This window comes from Amaranthus tricolor, chromosome 11 (assembly GCF_026212465.1).
Source record: "Amaranthus tricolor cultivar Red isolate AtriRed21 chromosome 11, ASM2621246v1, whole genome shotgun sequence".
NCBI classification, from domain to species: domain Eukaryota; kingdom Viridiplantae; phylum Streptophyta; class Magnoliopsida; order Caryophyllales; family Amaranthaceae; genus Amaranthus; species Amaranthus tricolor.
Window position 1 is genome coordinate 13607925 of NC_080057.1, and position 19598 is coordinate 13627522.

At 32.9% G+C, this 19598-nt stretch overlaps 1 protein-coding gene across 7 annotated transcripts; it reads left to right on the forward strand.

The window, feature by feature from the left end:
• The first annotated feature begins 7286 nt into the window (after nt 1-7286).
• On the forward strand, nt 7287-18350 carry LOC130826777 (AT-rich interactive domain-containing protein 2-like). Of its 7 annotated transcripts, none has more exons than XM_057692357.1 (4): nt 7287-7556; nt 8481-8554; nt 16057-16185; nt 16314-18350. In XM_057692357.1, exon 4 carries the CDS (start codon nt 16345-16347, stop codon nt 17056-17058), a length of 714 nt encoding a protein of 237 aa, XP_057548340.1. In that variant the 5' UTR covers nt 7287-7556; nt 8481-8554; nt 16057-16185; nt 16314-16344; the 3' UTR covers nt 17059-18350. The 7 variants fall into 7 exon arrangements, with proteins under 7 accessions (XP_057548340.1, XP_057548339.1, XP_057548344.1 ...); XM_057692360.1 differs by having other exon boundaries at nt 7316-7556; nt 16104-16185; XM_057692358.1 differs by lacking the exon at nt 8481-8554 and adding an exon at nt 8907-13493 and having other exon boundaries at nt 7316-7556.
• Nucleotides 18351-19598: the final 1248 nt, after the last annotated feature.

The following is a 19598-nucleotide window of genomic DNA, read 5'->3' on the forward strand; positions in this document are numbered from 1 at the left end:
AGAAAAGGGGAACCGTAGAACTAATCTACCTATATATTATTAGTAAAAGGGAAACCGTAGCTTTTGCTTAAGCACCAAGCTTCCACTTATTTCTCCCTTATTTATGAGAAAAGGTATTGTTAACCGTGGGTTTTGACCTTGTAATTCAAGATCCATATTATTAGGGATAAAGGAATAATGGGTAGTTACTTTCTTTTTCTTAGGTAAATTAACTCTATAAATAGAGAACTTATTTGTTCCTCAAAAATAGCCTTCGTATGAGCCATAAAATCCATACGAGAGATTGAAAAAACTAACAAGAAATATTTGGTTGAAAAATTGCCAATTAACATATAATATTTTCTTGTGCAATTCTTTAATTTTATCTTTAAAGAATTTATCCTTGTAAAGGGTTTTTGAGAGAATTGTTGTAACTAGACTTGGGTACGTCTAGGGGAGAATTTGAAAGCTTTTAGTGAAGCTAGAGAAGAGAATAGATTTGAGTAAAGCTAAGAGAGAAGCTTCGTGTGAAGCAAGAGAAAGAGAAAGAGAAGTTGGCCTAGTAAGATAAGCTTCGAGTGAAGCAAGTTGTTTTATGTAATTGTAAAGAATTGCCTAAAACATATTGGAGAGTTTTGAAATCCCGAGGGGTCGTGGTTTTTCCTTCTTTTTAGGCCTAGAAGGTTTCCCCGTAAAATTGTGTTGTCTCTTTTACTTTTTCGCACTAAGTTTAAGTTTTAATTCTTCAATATAATTCCGCAAAAACAGGGTTAAAATACTTAAACTTATTAAAACAATAATTCACCCCCCTCTTGTTGTCGTTCCCATCTCTAACACTATCTACACAATCTACTCATATTATTTTATTAATGTCTTATTTTGTAAGTTATATTGCCTCCGTTCTTTTAAGTTCTTCCACTTTGGGTTTTTCACACATATTAAGAAAGATAGAATCTTTGATTGTAGTGGATATTATTTTAATAAATAGTAGTGTGAAGTAATGATTGTATTGAAAGTAAGAGAGAGAAAATAATTAAAAATAAAAGTAAAAAAAAATTGATTTTATTAAAGTAATTTAAAAGGAGAGAGAACCTTACAATGGAGGGAATTTAACCAACTTTCCAAATTGGGAAAGTTTGGAGCTTAGCAACCAAAAAAAAAAAAAGGGTACTTAATACCCTCATACAAAAACCAGAAAAATCCATTGGAGGCCTTGCATTGGCCAAATTAAACTAACACGAATTAACAACTAAATGTACTCTAATCAGAAATTACAACAAATAATCTGAAAAAATGACTATACAAATTCCAGATCAGCCTATAAAGGCTGCTGTTCAAAAAATAACAGATCAGATCACCAACACAGCCTTCATTTATCTTCAATTATCTTCAGTAGCTTGAAAAAATCTTAATCAGATCAGTAATACAGCCTTCAATTATCTTCATCAAAGTAACCCAACAACAAAAATTTTAGTTTGTTTATAGTATCACAGTACCAAAATTCTTAATCAGATCAGTTACACAGCCCACAAAGCTTTCGATTATCTTCATCAAAGTAACCCAGCAACACAAATTTCAGTTAACAGTTTACAAAAAAAATTAGTTTGTTCATCAAAGTAGTATTAACAGTTTATAAAAAAAATCAGTGCATCATTGCCCTTCAATGGCTTTAGGAAGTGAAGATGTACAATAGGGGGCTTGGTACTTTGGATCAAATGCATATGATCTAGAGTCCAATTCAGAATCAGAAGAAGAAGCACATAATATGGAAGAACAACAACAAAATCATCATAAGCTAAGGCTCAGCAATGAGTTAAGACATCTTATTTTCAAAGAAATGTTGTCACTAGAAGTTAGTGACTCACTTCCTCATGGTATATTCAAACGGATTGCTCAAAAATACAGTTATCATCATAGAAACATAAAAAATTTATGGAAACGAGGAGTTCAAACCAAAGAAGCAAACAAACCATACGTTGTAGAATCGAAGTAAGAAACCTGTGGAAGAAAAAGAGTAGCGGTACCATCAAACATACTAGAGTCTAAACCAATAGGCGAGCGTACTTGCATTAGAGATATGGCAACATGTTTAGACTTGGCATCGTCAACGGTTTGGAGGTTAATAAAAAGAGGCGAGATAAAAGCACATTCAAATCCATTACACCCCGCTTTAACCGATGCCAACAAAATAAGAAGGGTGGAGTGGATTTTGAGCCTTATCCAAGAAGACACCATTCAAAGAAACCCAATATACAAAGCCATGTACGATTTTATTCACATCGATGAGAAGTGATTTTATTTAACCAAGAAAACACAAAAGGTTTATTTAGCACACAAAGAAAAGGTCCCGTATAGGGCAGCGAAGTCATAAAAATTCATACCTAAGGCCATGTTCTTAGGGGCGGTAGCAAGGCCTAGATGGAATCAATATGGCAAATGTACGTTTGATGGGAAAATTGGAATTTTCCCTTTCATCAATATGATGGCAGCACAAAGAGACTCAAAATATCGACCAAGGGGGTCAATAGAGGTTAAACCGACCGAGTCAGTAACTCAAGAGGTCTATAGGAGTATGCTTATATAACAACTCATTCCAGCTATACTAAGAAAATGGCCAAGTGAAGGACCTTCTATTATTTTTATTCAACAAGATAATGCAAGGGTTCATATCACAAATGATGATCCAATTTGGCAACAACACAATAGGTAAGGGGGTTTAACATTCATTCTCACACAACAACCTCCAAACAGTCCGAGTTGTAACATTCTTGATTTGGGTTTCTTTAGGAGCATACAATCACTAATGCATAAAAAGATGCCCAAAAACATTACAGAATTAATCACAGCAGTTGAAGATGCACTCGAAGAATTACATCCAAAGACCTTAACTAATGTGCGGATCTCATTACAACACCATTTAAATGAGATTCTAAAGGTTAAGAGATGTAATGACTGCATATAGCCACACTTTGGGAAGAAAGTACAAGAAGACAATGGAAGGTTAAGGATTCAAGTAAGAATTCCAACACGACTAGTTAGAGAAATTGTTGCTTTTCTCAACCCAAACAGAGATCAGCAACAAACCCAAACAGAGAATGAGGATGCTGTACAAAATTCACAAATCATTCATCAAGCATATGATATGCGACTTTAAAAACTTAGGAGCAACAAAGTGTCAACCACAATCCCTATGTATGATTAAAGTTCATGTTTTTGCTAAGTAACTTCATTATTTAACATTATTTCAGAAAAAAAACCCCCTGATTCATCATAGAGGTTATGAATCCTCTCAGATTTTAGAATTTTCATCACCAAATGAAGCAACTAAACATGAATACAAAAATCAATTGATGTGTTTAGGTTAAACAAATGCTACTCAACCAAGTAATTAGAGTTATTTTTTCAGAAATTATAGGTCAAAAACCCTCAAAAAAGTTTACATCATAGGGGCGTATACAAAAATCTACATAAACAAATTCCAGAACGGCAACATAACCAATGGAAGCAAACAAGAACAAAATTTCAGAATACCAAAATAAATTCGGGGCATATAAAAAAATCAACATAAACAAATTCCAGAACATTAACATAACCAATGGAAGCAAATAAGAACAAAATTTCAGAATACCAAAATAAATCAGGGGCATAAACGAAACATCAACACACTTCAAAAAACATAAACAAAAGATCATTGTAAATCAGCAGCAGACATCAAAACGAAAACCAGAACATACTTACAAACATCAGATACGTTTTTTAGGGTTTATTTTAGCCGTAAAAGCAATGACATCAGATACGTTTTTTAGGGTTTGTTTTAGCCCTTAAAGCAATAACATTTTTAGGAGTGTCAGGGACAACCAAATCGACTTGATCTTCTTTCACATTTGGTGAACATGAAAGATTTAACTTTGATGGAGAGTCATACAACCATACCACAACAGAAGAAGAAGAAGATGGAGATTCATGGAAAGTAGACGTAGCATCATCCTTAAGGGACTTGTGATATGCTTCAAGATCCTTTTTGGACCACCTTAAAATTTCATTTGAATATGAATGTGAACGACCATCAAGGGAACAAGAACAAAATTCTCCATATTCACATAGACCATCATACAGATACGAAGGGATTGTATGATCACTCTTAGATTCATGTTTTTTCCATCTCAAAAAACAAAATAAAGCTTCAACAAATAACAACGGCGAATGAAGGAACCTTGAAACAGGGGTCATGCAATCCTAAACTTCGCCAAAAATAACCAAACAAACCTCAAAATGTGGAGAATAAACCGATCTATATTTTAATTCAGTTAAATTGAACTAAAAATGAACAAGAAATAGGGGGATGAGAGCTTTAAAAGCCATGTAAATGGTTTTCAGAGGAGAGAGAAAATAACGTCTACAAGGAGGAGGATGAAAAGAAGTAACCAGGGATCATAATGATAAACACAAAGCCCAACAAAACATTTAAGAATCCAAGGTAAAACCAGGTAAAATAAGGGGAAAGGAGGGGTTTATAAGGGTTAAAATTGGGAATAAAACTTTCCAAATATAGAAAGTATTTCAAAGTGGAAAAACTTATGAAACTACCCGTTATAGTAAGGTGGAAAAACATAAAAGAACGGAGGTTGTATATTAATATGTATATACAAACAATTAATAATAAAAATATAATAATATATAATATAATAAAATAAACTTTACCTTATTTATTTCAATAAATATAACAATTAACCAATTTAATTATTCTATGTGGAAATCTTTATGAGGGTGCCACATGGAATTTTCCAATCCTTTTAGTTAATTGCATGATGTGGAAATCTTTATGAGGGTGCCACATGGAATTTTTCAATTCTTTTAGTTAATTTTATGATTGATTATTTCATGTGGCAAATCTTTGTGAGGGTGCCACATGGAATTTTCCAATTCTTTTAGTTAAAAACTATTTTTTTTAGTTTTATATTGAGATGTACATACAAACAATTTACTAATATTATTTTTTTAATGTCTTATTTTGTATGTTTTATATTAAGATGTATATTTACAAGCAATCAATTATAAAAATATAATAAAATATAATATTATGTAATAGAATAAAATTAACTTTAGCTTATTTTGTTAAATAAATATAGCAATTAACTAATTTAATTATTCCATGTGATAAATCTTTGTAAGAGTTCGACATGAAATTTTCTAATTTTTTTAGTTAATTCACTAGTGAATAAAAGCACATATGTTGCGATTTTATGACCATTATATGATGCGGTTTTGACCCCAAGCACTTGTGCTAGCTGCAGATGGCTAAGTAACAAGTGCTCTAAGCTGAAATGACTAATGAGCTTTTTGGCATAATATGTTGACTTTAGAATTGTTCATTTCCATCGGGAAGCATCTCACCTAACGCTTCTAATAACATTGTGAAACTAGTGTCACTCAATTGAACTTTGACTTAATGTTGAAAATTATCAACACGGTTGTTAGTTTGGTGAACTTTGTACATCCAGGGTACAAAGGCTTTTAAGAAGCCTTTGTTAACAAGTCAAAAACACAAGGACGTTTCCCTAACTTATCCTCAACCCCCTCCATCATCTTATCAACATGATCTACATCCTCATTGATATCCTTAACAACACTTTTTTCTTTGCAAAATCTCTCATCGCCATGCCAAACCCAAACATGATATAGAGGCCTAAACCCACGTCGAAGTATGTGCTACCTAAGGATGTCAACACTATTTACCTTTGATACATCGTCACACTTGACACATGGGCAATAAAAACCAACTCCCCCTGTTCTAACTTGATGTTCGACGGCAATACTACAAAATTCTAATACCCCATCAACAAATTCTTACGATTCAATGCTACCATACATCCTAGAACAATCTTTTATCATCCTATGTTTGATTAATGAAAAAAATTAATAATTATTTTTAACCATATATACATAACCCTAAAACTAAGTAATAATCATTCATTTAATCTTAATTAACCCTACTAATATTAATATGTATATTCTAATAACAACATTTTTTCCAGCCTATGCATATGCTCTAATAACAACATTCATATAAACCTAAATAACTCTAATAATAATACAACCCTAATGAACCCTAATTATTAATTAACAAACTAAAATATAAACAAGGAAACAAGTAAAACTTCACAATAACAACTACTTTCATAAACAAAATCACATTTTTAAATATAAAAAATAAAACAACTTCATTCCACCTTAAAAATATGAAAAACAATAAAAATTAATATCAATAGAAGTTACCATGTGTATCTATATAAAGAATAGTTATAATGTGACCTACAATGAAATAAAAATGATAAAATTAGTACACATGACCATTTAAAAAAAAAAATTAAAAATAAACACCAAATACACCATTAATGAGGTTTATAAGAAAAGAAAATTTTCGATTGAAAATGAAAACAAATTTTCGAATGAATGAATTACAAAGATAGTAGCAAATGGAGAAGAAGAAAATGAGAAGGAATTGAAACAAATGTTGTGAGTTTTGAAGAATTTCATGGGTTGAAGGTTTTGAAAAACAATTGAAGATAAATGGTTTTGAAGAAAACAATATAGCAAATGTCGTGGGAATGTGGGATTGAAGAGGAAAACAAGTATCTAACTACTACTTTTTAAGGGGCGTGTTTTTTAAAAAAATAAAAATTGGATATATGTTGCGGCTCACAAAAGCTGCAGCATATAATGCTTAAAATGTTGCGGAATTTTGGGAACCACATTATATATCCACTTTTTATTTTTTAAAATAAAAATTAGACTATATGCTGTGGTTTCTAAAAAAACGCAGCATATAGTCTATTATTTTTTTTCTCTCGTTTTTTCAGTCTTTTTTATACTGCGTCTATTATGAACCGCAACATATCTCACACAACATATTAACTTTAATATTTTTTCCACCAGTGATTCTATGATTTTTCAATCATTTTAGTTAATTATATGATTGATTATTGCTTATTGCAAATCTTTGTGAGGATGCTACATAACATTTTCCAACCATTTTAGTTAAATGTATGATATAATATTTATATATTTTTCTTAAACAAAAGAATTTAATTTTCTTGCATTTTTTTTGAAAATTTAATTTACATATATCTCTAAACTAAATATTTTGCATTACACAAACTTCTATACTAGTTAATTATAATTCTATTAAATTAATACATTTGTCGAAAATCTAAGAAGTTAACATGTATTATTTTTCAGTTTTTTAATTAGTATATATATTAAATTAATACATTTGTCAAAATTTTAGGAAATCAACAAGTATTATTTTCCAGTTTTTTTTTATTAGTATCTATGCTCTCGAGTGTCTGTCGACTCACCCAATAACCGAATGCCATTTTCCATTCTCCCTCTCCCTCTCCCTCTCCCTCTCCACCGCACAGTAGTTCCATCTCCCTCACTACAGCCACCACACCAACTCTTCCTCCCCAGTTCTTCGCGCCTTCACAGCAGCTCCAGCAGCCACGCGCAGTGCCTAAAACACCACCACACTGCCACGCTGGTCGTAGCCACAATCGTACGCAGCAGCTGCACGTTTGGTGCGTTTCTCATTCCTCTTTACCTTTTTTTTACTTCTCCTTCTTGTTAAATTAGGGAGTAATTAATGAGTTGTGGGTAAATTCATGAATCTTAGTTTAAATTAATCTAGATCTTAATAAAAATTGCTATGGGTAAGTCTTAAAATGGTGAATTGAATATGAATAAGTTAGGGTTTATATTAGTGACGAAAATAAAGGTACTAAGGTAGCATGTACTACAATTATGTATTTTGGTGATATTGTGATATTGGTACATCTTTATAGAAGCTTTTATTAAGTGTTAATTTTAATTAATAATGGTGATATTGATGGTTAAAAATAGTTGTTGTTAGTTACTTTTAATAGTTGTTAAATGTTAATTTTTATTATGTTTATGGAGATGGATATGATCATTGTTATGGGTTTTGTGGTTAATTGTCGTTGTAGAAGAATATGTTAATTGTGGGTACATTGTTGATGTTTAATGTTCATGGTTAATTTATTCAATTCTTGTACCAAGTTGTGTAATATGGCTAAAATATTAAAAAATTAGTGTTATAAGTTGTCAAAGCTACTAATTGCTTTGCTTTTATTCTTTGCCACTTCAAACTTTGAGGAATATAGCAAATGTGATTAAAAATCATTATCATCATGAATTGAATTATTGAAATCGAGTGTAGACATTACATTATACGATTTAAGCCCGCATAGTCTTGTTTTATTGCGTAAGTGTATGAATTAGATGTTTTCCACCAGAATGGAAACTAATATTATGGTTAGATTGAATTGATGGTATAGTTCACGAGTAAACATGTCGTGTGTATGGTTAGAGTGTGTATTCATATGAACTGTGACTTGTAAGGATAGTAGTGGGGTACTTCTTAGAGCAAATAGCTCTTAAATGAAGTCAAATAGACTTACTAGTCTTACTTTAAACGTGTATAGGTGCCCAGTTCATAACAGGGGCATAAGAACCTCCTTCGAAGTGATTGTTGCGACTTGTTGTCTTGCAGTTGTAGGTACGTACACGTAGTAGCTAACCCTTGCATGCATCTTGAATATGTTTTCATTGAGTAACAATATTATATGAATTGTGTTGACTATGATTTGCTATTAAACATTATTAGGTTGCTATTTCAAGTGTGGATTGGCATGTAGAAATGTAGAGAATGAGTTTGATGTCGCAAGAGTGGAATGTTGGACTATATGAAATGGAATGGGAATGATTTCCTTATTGATGAATTGTGATTTATGTTTTATGAATGGGAATGAGTCCCTTGTTGATGGATTAGTGAAATTGGTTTGTTATAATGGGAATGAGTCCCTTATTAATGAGATATCAAATTGGTTTTTTTTTTGTGACTCCACTAGATTGATATCCCAGTTGGTTTAGTTCCCGAAGGCATTGATCATTTGTATATGGTTGTTGTACGGGTGTATGATGATACTTTGCCATTGGGCGCCGGCATGGACGTCTCCGCCCTTGGTTGAGGTGTTACCATGTGGGTCTTACAAACTCTAATTGGTGGCCTCTTGTACATGAAATCAGAGAAGAGAAGGAAGATAGTGAAGGCATTGAGAAGTACATTGAAATGGGAAGTAGATAGAGTTAATACTCACATATTGAAATGTCACCTCCATCTTGTGGCTATTATTCTAATATCGATTGTTGGTTATATAGATAATATGTTGTTAGCTACTATCTTGTACTGTTAGTTTTTAATGTTGATGGCTTGTCTTTGATGGCCCTGCTATGACACGTTTGTCTTATGATCTTATGTTGAGTAGTGGAGATATCAAAGATAGACCTTACTTGTGATGGAGCTCATTTGCATTGCATACAGAGGGAAATGAGTGAGAATCTTGAAGTGTGCTATAATCTTATTATTATTTACTCTACATGTAGTTTCTTTTTATTTAAGTTGTTTATGTTTTGGGTTCGAGGCACATGTTCTCCTTTTGTGTAATTCGGTTTGTGCTGAAAAGTTTTAGTTTGAACGCCTTTTGATATTTTGTTATTGTAGTTTGCATGACTTTTGATATTTGGTTATTTTCTTGAAAACCCAAGTGTTTGCACGAGAACCACGATTCATGTTTACATGCTGATTTGGAGAAGTCCTCAATGAGTCATTCCGCTATGAGATTTTGTTACAAGGCTGATGATGCTCTTCTTTATTATGTTTTGTTGATCATTTTCTTTGTTCCAGTATGTCCAACTTTAGGGCGGATGTTGCCGACATATCCTCACGATCTTTTTCGGAAATTTCCTACTTTAATTAAAACATTCAAACTACAACCTTTTTCCTTTTCTTTATTTATTTTATATTTTATTTTTAATGTAACACCCAAATTTCCTCCGTTCCCTTGCGGTTTTAGTTTTGTATACAATGTCAGAAATTCAGGGGTGTTACACAAATGGTCTTTTATAATCCCTGAGATCATTTAGCTCAGGATACACTACCAATGTCCAGTGAATTGGGACAAAGGTGATGAAAGGTTTATTCTTAGAGGCGTCATCCTTGAAGAGGCTCTGGAAAAGTTTCAGGGTTTAGGGAAGCTTTATATATTCGCGGGTCCAGATAAAGGATAAAATCTTTCTGGTTGCCTGAGGTTGGAGCTGGTTTAAAGAGATCCTGACGCGAGGCAAGATTTGTGAGAAGAAGAGATGAAGAGGAAAGCGGAGCCTAAAGGCAAAATGGTAGATTTTTATCGGGATGAAGATGTCATCCTCCTAGTCGTCTAAAATGATGTACTCATAGGCTGTCATACCCTCTTCACCCAGCATACACCAATACCCTCTTCATAGGCAAAATGGTTTAAAGAGATCCTATCTTGGGACGGGAACGGGAACGCGGAACGCTACTTAAGGTGATTCTGGAACGATGGGGATGATTATCATAAGTAGTAGTAGTAGCCTGACACCAGTACCCTCTTCGTCTAATAAAAGTGATGGTGTCTAGTGGTTCTCTACAATAAGTACATTAATTATAGAGAGAAAAAAATGCCAAGCTTCCTTGGGAAATAGCTTTGACACGTAGCCTGACATTTAATTCTTATCCCTTCAACCCTATTACCCTACCCACTATTAGAAAAAGTAAAATAGCCTTGTCACATGTGACATTTAATCCCTCCTCTAAAGTCTGACATAAGAAATGTACTTCATCTTCAACGTCGTTTCATCTTCTGTGTTTCATCTTCTTCGTTTTTTCTTTATCTTCTTCGTCTGTTCTATAATTTTAAGTCCATCTCTACATTAAAAAACAACAAACTTCAATGGCAAACACCGAAAAACAATGACACAAAAATTTGTCCAGTAAAACTGGGTGGGATTTGCGAGTTGCCCACTGTAGCGATTTGGTACGCGTTCCACAGTGTCACCATCTCACGTTTGGGTATGGCCGTTCGCGATCAAAAAAGGCCCTAGTGTCCCGCGTTCCGAGTAACTATGCCAGTACCCCACGGGTAATCTTCCAGGATAAAATATACTTTGGAATTAATCATCTCTCTCAGATCTTCAACAGTGAAGCAGTAAGGGCCAAAACAGGCATGGCCACAGCCAAGCTGGCCGTCATTTAGTGGGGAGAAAGGGATCCCCTCAAAGCCTCTTATTATGGAGGAAGTTATTTCATTTAATCACCTGACGTGTGGCCATCCAGTCGTTAACATCTCACAGTTTTTCGGAGGTTCATGGGGTAATGTTTCCTAGTGAAGAGAGATAGAGGAAATTCTAAAACTATGTCATCAGTAGTGTCCTGATCAAAGTCTTAGCCTAATTCCTTAAGGTCGTTTGTTGAGGGTGCCATTGTTGATGATTATAAAAGCTTTAAAGGAAAGAAGATGAAGATCTTGATGTTCTTAAGAGAAAGAAGAGTAAATTTAAGCAAATCAATTAGAAAGCACAGTATGCGGAACAAATGAGTCTAAGTGTGAGTGTTTATAGGCAAATGTTCGATGGATTTCAACAAAGATCTGAAAGGAACAAGTTTTGAGGGAAGATCAAATTAAATCGCCAAAAAATTCAAATTTTTGAATATTGGCGAACAACGATGAGATGTGCATTTAATGTAAGGTCAACTAAGTGGTAGTGATGATGAAAAATAGTCGCCTAAATGGTAACATATAGTTTTATTTCTAAGGGGGGTAAAATCAACTATTCAAAAATGATTACAAAAGAAGTTTGAAATCAACAGAACAATTGTGAAGATCCTAAATTAAAAGCATCCAAACACACCGACATTCAGAAGGGTCCTGATCAACAAGGGTTAATACCATCTTGACATTTACACTTTATGGAAATTAAGTACTTATTGATGTAATGAGTTTCAGTTGAAAGGTGTTCTAAAAAATTGCCAAGTACAGACCCATGAATTCTGTTCTAGAATTCAAATGTCTGGGGGGCGAATTGTATGTGTCAGGATTAACGACTCTAATTCGGGGTTAAAATAATTGCTAATAAATCATAAAGCAGTGATTAACTGATAAATTCAGGGGCAAAAATCAATACAAGTATTATAACAATAATATTCCATTAAGTTAAGTTCCCTACTCAAAATTACAAAAGAGAAGTTATCGATGTGCCGCACTACATTTCAATGACATATATCCAACAAAAGCATAGATATATGTACTACATCCTATACATCGTACCCTATTTAGTTCTCTCCCTTTATCTTAATTTTAGAACTTCACAACGTAATGAAGTAATTTCGTACTTTGATTCCAATTTCTTCAATTCAATCTTCTTTAATTTCTCCTCTACACATGTCTTCATAGTCAGCATCTCATCCATCATCTGGTCCAAATGTGCTATTTTTTGTTGCACATCAGCATCTTCAGACAAACCACAACTCTTTTCCCACATAAAGAACGAGCAATTTGCGTTCTGATTAGCAAGACAAACATTAATTATGGATTAGAGTTTTTATAACAGAATAACACTTTTAAATGACCAACAAGGGTAAGAATAGAATTATAAAATCGAACATTAAAAACCCTAATCGTAAAAAAATATATACAATCCATTGATTGAAAAGAACCTCTGCATGCACTGGAACCAAACTAATTTAAAAGTCACGGATGCAAAATCAAACGTTCAAAACAATTTTTGGAAAACCAATGAGCGTGAGACCATAAATAAACAAACAACAAAATGCGATAAAATAATCAGACACAAAGGCACGAAAGAAAACATGCAAAAGTAAGACCAAAAAGGAGCAAAAGAAGTAAGTTAAAATGTAGAACATGAAGTAATAAGTGAACCTCTAAGAAGCTAATCTGAAAAGAGACGCAAATACGAACAAACAAACAAAAAACTAAAACGAACATGTAAAAATGAACAAACAAACCCAAAAGAACCATAAAAACCCTAAACGCATTCATAAAAACCTAGTAGATACCCAAACAAATGCAAAATCAAACATCGATTTCTAATCTAAGATTAGAAAATCAGAGCAATGTAAACCATAACGAAATATTAAAGTTTTGTGGATGAATTAATTTAGATTCTCGAGAATATAAGTGAATAATTAAATGCTATTTTTCTAGGTTTAATTAAAAGTTGTGTTTTATGGGAAAAATAATTTTCGTAAATCGTGCATAGAAACTTAATTACATCCTTTTTTTCCTCTTTTAAAATTATTATATTAATAATAGACTGCGCTTGGAGAGCTGTCTCAGGATACAAGCTGATAATCAAAATGAACATCTCTAATTGTATAGATCTTCTTGCCTTCCTCTCCCTTCTCTCTCAACCCTTTTACCCTCTTAGGTTTTTTTTACCTCTTTCCATCGAACAACACCACCACCACCACCACCAACCTCCCTACCATAAACCTACTTTTCTATTTCAAGATTATCACCTAAATCTCCATTTCATTCATTCATCTTTCCACCTCTCCTCTATTCACAAAACTAGTGCTCCAGTGATTGTCGCTAGGATAGATTGATGAAGTAAACAAGGTTTGTAATTATGGGTTTATAGTGTTATGTCAATTATTAAAGTGGGTTTGTATTATTTTAGTGTTTCCTTGTTTGATTATTATTAATATATTTTGGTCTTTGCTTGAAGTATAATTCATGGGCCCTTTAGATTTATTCCTAAACTTTTTTTTATCATGAAAAATGGTATATGAAATGGAATTGTATAATTTGATTTGGTTATTTTTTGGGTTGTATTCAATTAATTTCAGTTTTTTGTGATTATGATATTGTTCCTTAGATTTGCTTATGCTATTAGTTCTCAGTGTTTTTTGTCCTTATAAAATTTATTTCCCCTTAATTTTGGTCCATTTTTTTATTTAATTTATTTTGGTGATTAGAAATTATTTACCTCTATTTTAGTCCACTTTAATACCAAGTAATAAATGTAAGACAGGTTTTTTTTTTTTTTTTTTTTTTTTTTTTTTTTTTTTTTTTTGGTTTTTTGTTCTTTAGGAAACATTTTTGTGAAGTTTTTGAAGCATTTTGGTAAAGTTATCTGGTCCTAACATTAAAACAAAACTTATGAGATTGGTATTAGATCTTTTGGAATATTGGATTTTGATTTATAAATTGAATACATGATAATAAGGGGTCACACTACCTTTGATGTTTTAATGTTCATATTTCTTGTTAATTCATTATTGACTTGGAATATTCCACTTTCTATAGATTTTGAAGTTTTATTCTTGGGAAGCTAAAGGATGTTGATAAAAGAGGAAAATTCTTTTTAGTGCTTGTTAGCATATAGATTTACAGGTCATTGATGACCCGGAGGGAAAGAATGAAAAATTATGTAAAGAATTTAGATATATAATGTGAGATTATAGAAATTGAAATGGACGAAGAAGGAAAATTCATATGGATAACCATTGGAATTGATCAATTGGTTCATGTGGTCGATCTCAATCTTTTGTGATTAAGGTTTTGACATTATTGTTAGGGAAGCTTTATTAAGCTGGTGCGCCATGCGCACTATATGTTTCCTTTAGTTATAAGACATCTATTGGAATTGTATGTAACGACAGTAGCGAAAAAGTTTGAACTCTTAACATCTTAGTTATAAAAACATTAATTTTATAATTAATATAGCGATTATGTTAGGACTTGTAACAATCGTAATATACATATTACTAGCTTAACTTCCCGTGTAAATACACAATACACGGAATATGGTAATTTGACTACTAATATTTGTTTCTTATTCATAAACTAAAATTTTATTTATTAAGTATAAAAAATGACTGTAACTACATTTGCTACATTAGTATAGATATTAGACACAAAAGTTCTGGAGGAAAAGGTTAACACCCCCTCGCCCTTATGTTTCTCCTTGTTGAATGGTAAACTTGCGTTTGTTGGTGTATTGAAACTATATGATGATATAATTTGAGAAAACTAATTATTGTTGGTTATTTGTTTTTTACTTATACCGTAACTTGTTGTTCTCATGTTTTAGTCTTGTTGAATTGATGTATCAACTCCCTAAGAAAGGAAGTTGTTTATGAATATTCCTTCTTTTGCTGATTTTTCATAAGAAAAGTTAATGTGGAAGAATTCACTAAATAGGAAAAGAGTTGGTTAGTTCTTTCCTGTTGTCTTTCTTCACATGTTTAGCATTTTTGTGTTATCACTTGTAATCTTCATTTATATTGCTTTTTCGTATTCCTTTTTCCATATGTTGATGTATGCTCTTGGAGGTTGTCTTTGATGTCTGTTTGTTGATGATACTTGTCGTGAGTCATAACATATTTCATAGTTGAGTATTTTTGTGAACCGCTGATGTCTTTGTGGGAGATGTTGGGGACAGTTTTTTTAGTGTGTGATTTGCTTGAAGAATGGATGATAGAATGATGTTCCTCTGATATCAGCGGAACTTAAAATGTCATTTTGTTTGTTCTATCTGAAGCCAATGGGAGATCATTGATAGAGTTCTTTGCTTCATGATCTGCTTCATGATCGAACATGGCAAGCAGTGGTTTAAACTTACTTCTTTTTTTTTGATTCGGAGGTAGGCTAGAGTATTCCTACAGGTTAGGACGTAGGAGTGAAGGAATAAATCCTTTTTGTTAGTGGTGAGATCGAACCCAAATCAAAAGGGTGAAAGAGAAAGTCCTGAACCACTAGACTAACCCATAATTTCAATCAAGGGTTTAACCTTAATTGTAACACAACTCTTATTCACTGTCCTTGTGGTACTATTATGTGGATGAACATTTAGGATCTCTTGTGCCTTCTGTTGATCAGCTAATTTTTAAATGATGATTGCTAACATAATTTAGAGTTCAATGTTCTAACTTCTGATGGTGAAAATATGAATTTCACTTCGTTATTGAATATCACCTAAAGTATCTATGGAAAAATGCCGAGGGATAAAAGAAGTCTTTGCTGCTTTAGCATGTGTAAGATTTTTCCTGTTTCTATCGAACTATTGTGGCGCTGATACCTTGTTGCTGGTGTTAGTTTCAGTTGATGCATAATATTTAACTATACTTTTCTATAAGCCACTATTTTCTCACTTTATTCTACTTTTTTTGGTGAACAGTTTGCTGAGTGGTCTGATCGGTCGATTTTGATGAGTTGGTTATGCAGGTGAATCTGGCTTATGGCTGATGCTGATGAGCTGCACTGTGAGGAAATAGAATCATTCTCTAGAATTGAAATATTATACCTGGTATTGTTTTAAGTTGTAATCAACAAGATTTATCATTTTGATTTGACAAACATGCACATGTACAGATATCTTGGTTGGGAAGTTACTCCAATGTACTAAATACTTGTCATTTGGGTATCAATGTGTAGATAGCGTAGGTACCAGGTTGACACATTTGCCATGCACAAGCCAAAGAAAAGAAATCTTCAATCAACCCAGAAAATCGATTGTTTAGAATATGTAAATGATTGTCTGCCTGCATTAGTGATACCTGTTGGTCCTCGATTCCAAGCTGTTGTGCCAGAATGGATGGGAGCGTCTAAGGAAACGTATGAAAATGGTGATTTAAATACTTCAAAGTGGTTAGGTGCCAAAGTTTGGCCACTTAAAGATGACAGTGAAGATCAAGGGCTAAAAATTGGAAAGGGAAGGCCTGGTTTATGCACTTGCTCAACTCGTGGATCTCCATATTGTGTAAAACTACACATTTCGGAAGCAAGAGCCAAGTTACAATCTGAACTCGGTCCTGCATTTAATAAATGGAAATTTAATGAGATGGGTGCAGATGTTGGAAAGTCCTGGAGTTCAAAGCAGAAAAAACGATTTGATGAACTTGTCAAGGCAAATCCATTGTCACAGAATAAGAGTTTTCTGCAACCAGCGGAGTCATCCTTCCTATCGAAGACTAGGAAAGATATCGTCAGTTATTATCTTAACGTGTATGTTCCTAAACGTATTAATATGTTAACTCGGTCTGGATGTAAAGTGCTTGATAGTGATGATGATGAAGTCGAGGAAGCGTTAAATGCCAAGAATTCTCGGAAAAGATCTCGATCCAATAGCGATGATAGTACAAAGGTTGCCAAGTCCCACTACTTGACTGGCAGAAGATAAATACACTATACCCAACTGGTATCTTTCTGAACTACTCTTTTCAAGTTCCCTTTAAGTTCAGAAGATTCATTTTGTTCTTTTATACTTTGCCTGTAATTTTTGCACTTTACTGTGCCAAAGTATCAAATCTAGGTATAGAAATATGTAGGCCTGTACTTTCCCGTTATACATCTTGACGGGATTTTCTTTAAGCTAGCTTGATTGAATGTTTAGAGGCCATGTAACAAGGAAGATCGTATAACTGCGTGAATTTAGTCCCATTATTCTTTCTGATCATGTTGTGCTTAAATGAGAGTAAGAAAAAATTTTCATATATGCCCCCATTCTAGTCTCTAGATCTATGTTTTCACTATGTCTTAAGTTCCCAACCTTGGGGTTCAGCCTTGTTTGCTGACGATTAAGGACAATTTTCGTCTAGTATATCAAGTAGAATATTTTAGCATCAACTATGGGAGGGTTTGTGTTTAATCCATGCTTCTTTCTCAAAGGAATCTTGTGTGAAGGGACGTGATAGTCTATAGCATGTCATAGAGCTTCAATTATCATGTTTAGCTTTTAGTTGAATTGATTGCTTAATAGACTTCTTTTGGCTCCTTGATTTTCATATCGAAGCTCTTATGTAAAGAGCTGTGATCCTGAAAGAGAATGCTGATCTTCCGTTCTTGTTTGTACCTCTATTTGTTACCCTGACAGCTAGACAACTTGTGTATAATGTTGATAAATGAAAATGTTTTAAGGTGATGTTAGATGTATTATACAAGTAATAACAAAAAATGTATATTTAAAAAGATGAGAATTTAACTTGGATTTTGGATCACTAAATATCTTTCAAATGTTACAACTTAGATCTTGACGGGATATTCAACATTAGAAGAGATTTAACACTAATTTGAATGTCATTTGAAGCCGTTTTATAAACTTATTAATTCATAATGTAGTTATGAATTATAAGTTTGTAAGCTAAATTTTGAAATAACACTTAAAGTTGAGCAACAATCTAAAATAAATAAATAAAATAAAAATGGAGAACGATAATTCTAGTATTTCATGATGATTGTTAAGTAGGGAGAATATAAGGAGAAGAGTAGTATAAGAGATTGATAATAGATTGGTAAAGTCGTATATTTCAGTGTATATTGCAATGCAACATGAAGACATATTTTTATAGTACAATATGGTTACTATTCATGCACTATTACATTACCATTTGCTACTGTTCATAGGGATAATGTTTGCACATTTCTATGCATTCATCTCTTCTAACATTCTACGTATTACATAGATATGAAAAATTTATTATAATATTTATAGCCCTAAATTGCCTCGTAAAAAAACCTTCTTCAAGAAAAATGTAGTTGGAAAAAACCTGGTCAAAGGGAAAAAAAAGTACGGTGGGCATATTTCTCCCCCTAAAGCTAACATATATCTCGAAAAAGACACATTTTAATCTTTTGTACCAATTGTTCGAATCTCCTTGACGGAGTTGACTTTGTAAATTAGTCAATAGGATTTTCACAAGATTGAATTCCTTGGACTTTTTCTTCTTACCTTTCTATAGATCATGTATGAAGAATAATTTTGTTGACAAGTGTTTAGTTCTATCTCCCTTGATGTATCCTTCACTAACTTAGTCGATACAGGAAACATTATCTTCATAGATTGTAGTTGGTGTACTAGTTGTATCTTTTAACCCTCAATCTTCTTAGAATTGGCCGATCATGGATTTCTACAATACTCACTCTCGACTAACTTCATATAAAGCTATAAGTTCTACATGATTTGAGGATGTAGCTCTTAGAGTCTATTTTGTTAATTTCCATGATATTGCGGTTCCTACATATTTTAATACATATCCAGTTTATTACTTGGCCTTTTGTGGGTCAGATACGTATCTTGCGTCGGCATATCCACTAGTAAAATAATCCAACATCTATAGTGCCCCTTAGGTATTGAAATGAATGTTTTATCCCATTCCAATGCAATGTTTTATCCCATTCCAATGCCTTTTCGTCAGTGCATTATTATACCTAGTTAATAAGTTTACAGAAAATGTTATATTAGGTCTTGTATTTTTTAAGTACGTTAAAGCACCAATGACACTTAAGGATGGCACTTCAGGGGTTAAAATTTCTTCATTTTCTTCTCGCGGACAGAATGGATCTCTTTTATGTTTACTGATCGGATTACCATTAGGGAACTTAGTGGATGAACCTTGTCCATATAAAAACATTTTAAAACTGTCTCCGTATAATTGTACTGATGAACAAATATTCTACTTTTCAAATGTTTAAATTTGTAGTCCAAGGCAAACCCCAAATCTTTCATCTCAAATTTCGTCATCAATATTTAGCAGTTACTTTAATTTCTTTAGGAGTTTGTAGTTTGTTTTTCTTACGAATACCCATTTGACGCCTTCTGGTTTTACGGCTTTTGGGGTTGTAAAATTGGTCTAAAGGCTTCTCTTTTTTCTAATGATTTTAATTTTGTCTCAATTGCTTCTCTCCATGTTAGCTAATCAGGTCTTCTTCTGCATTCATTTA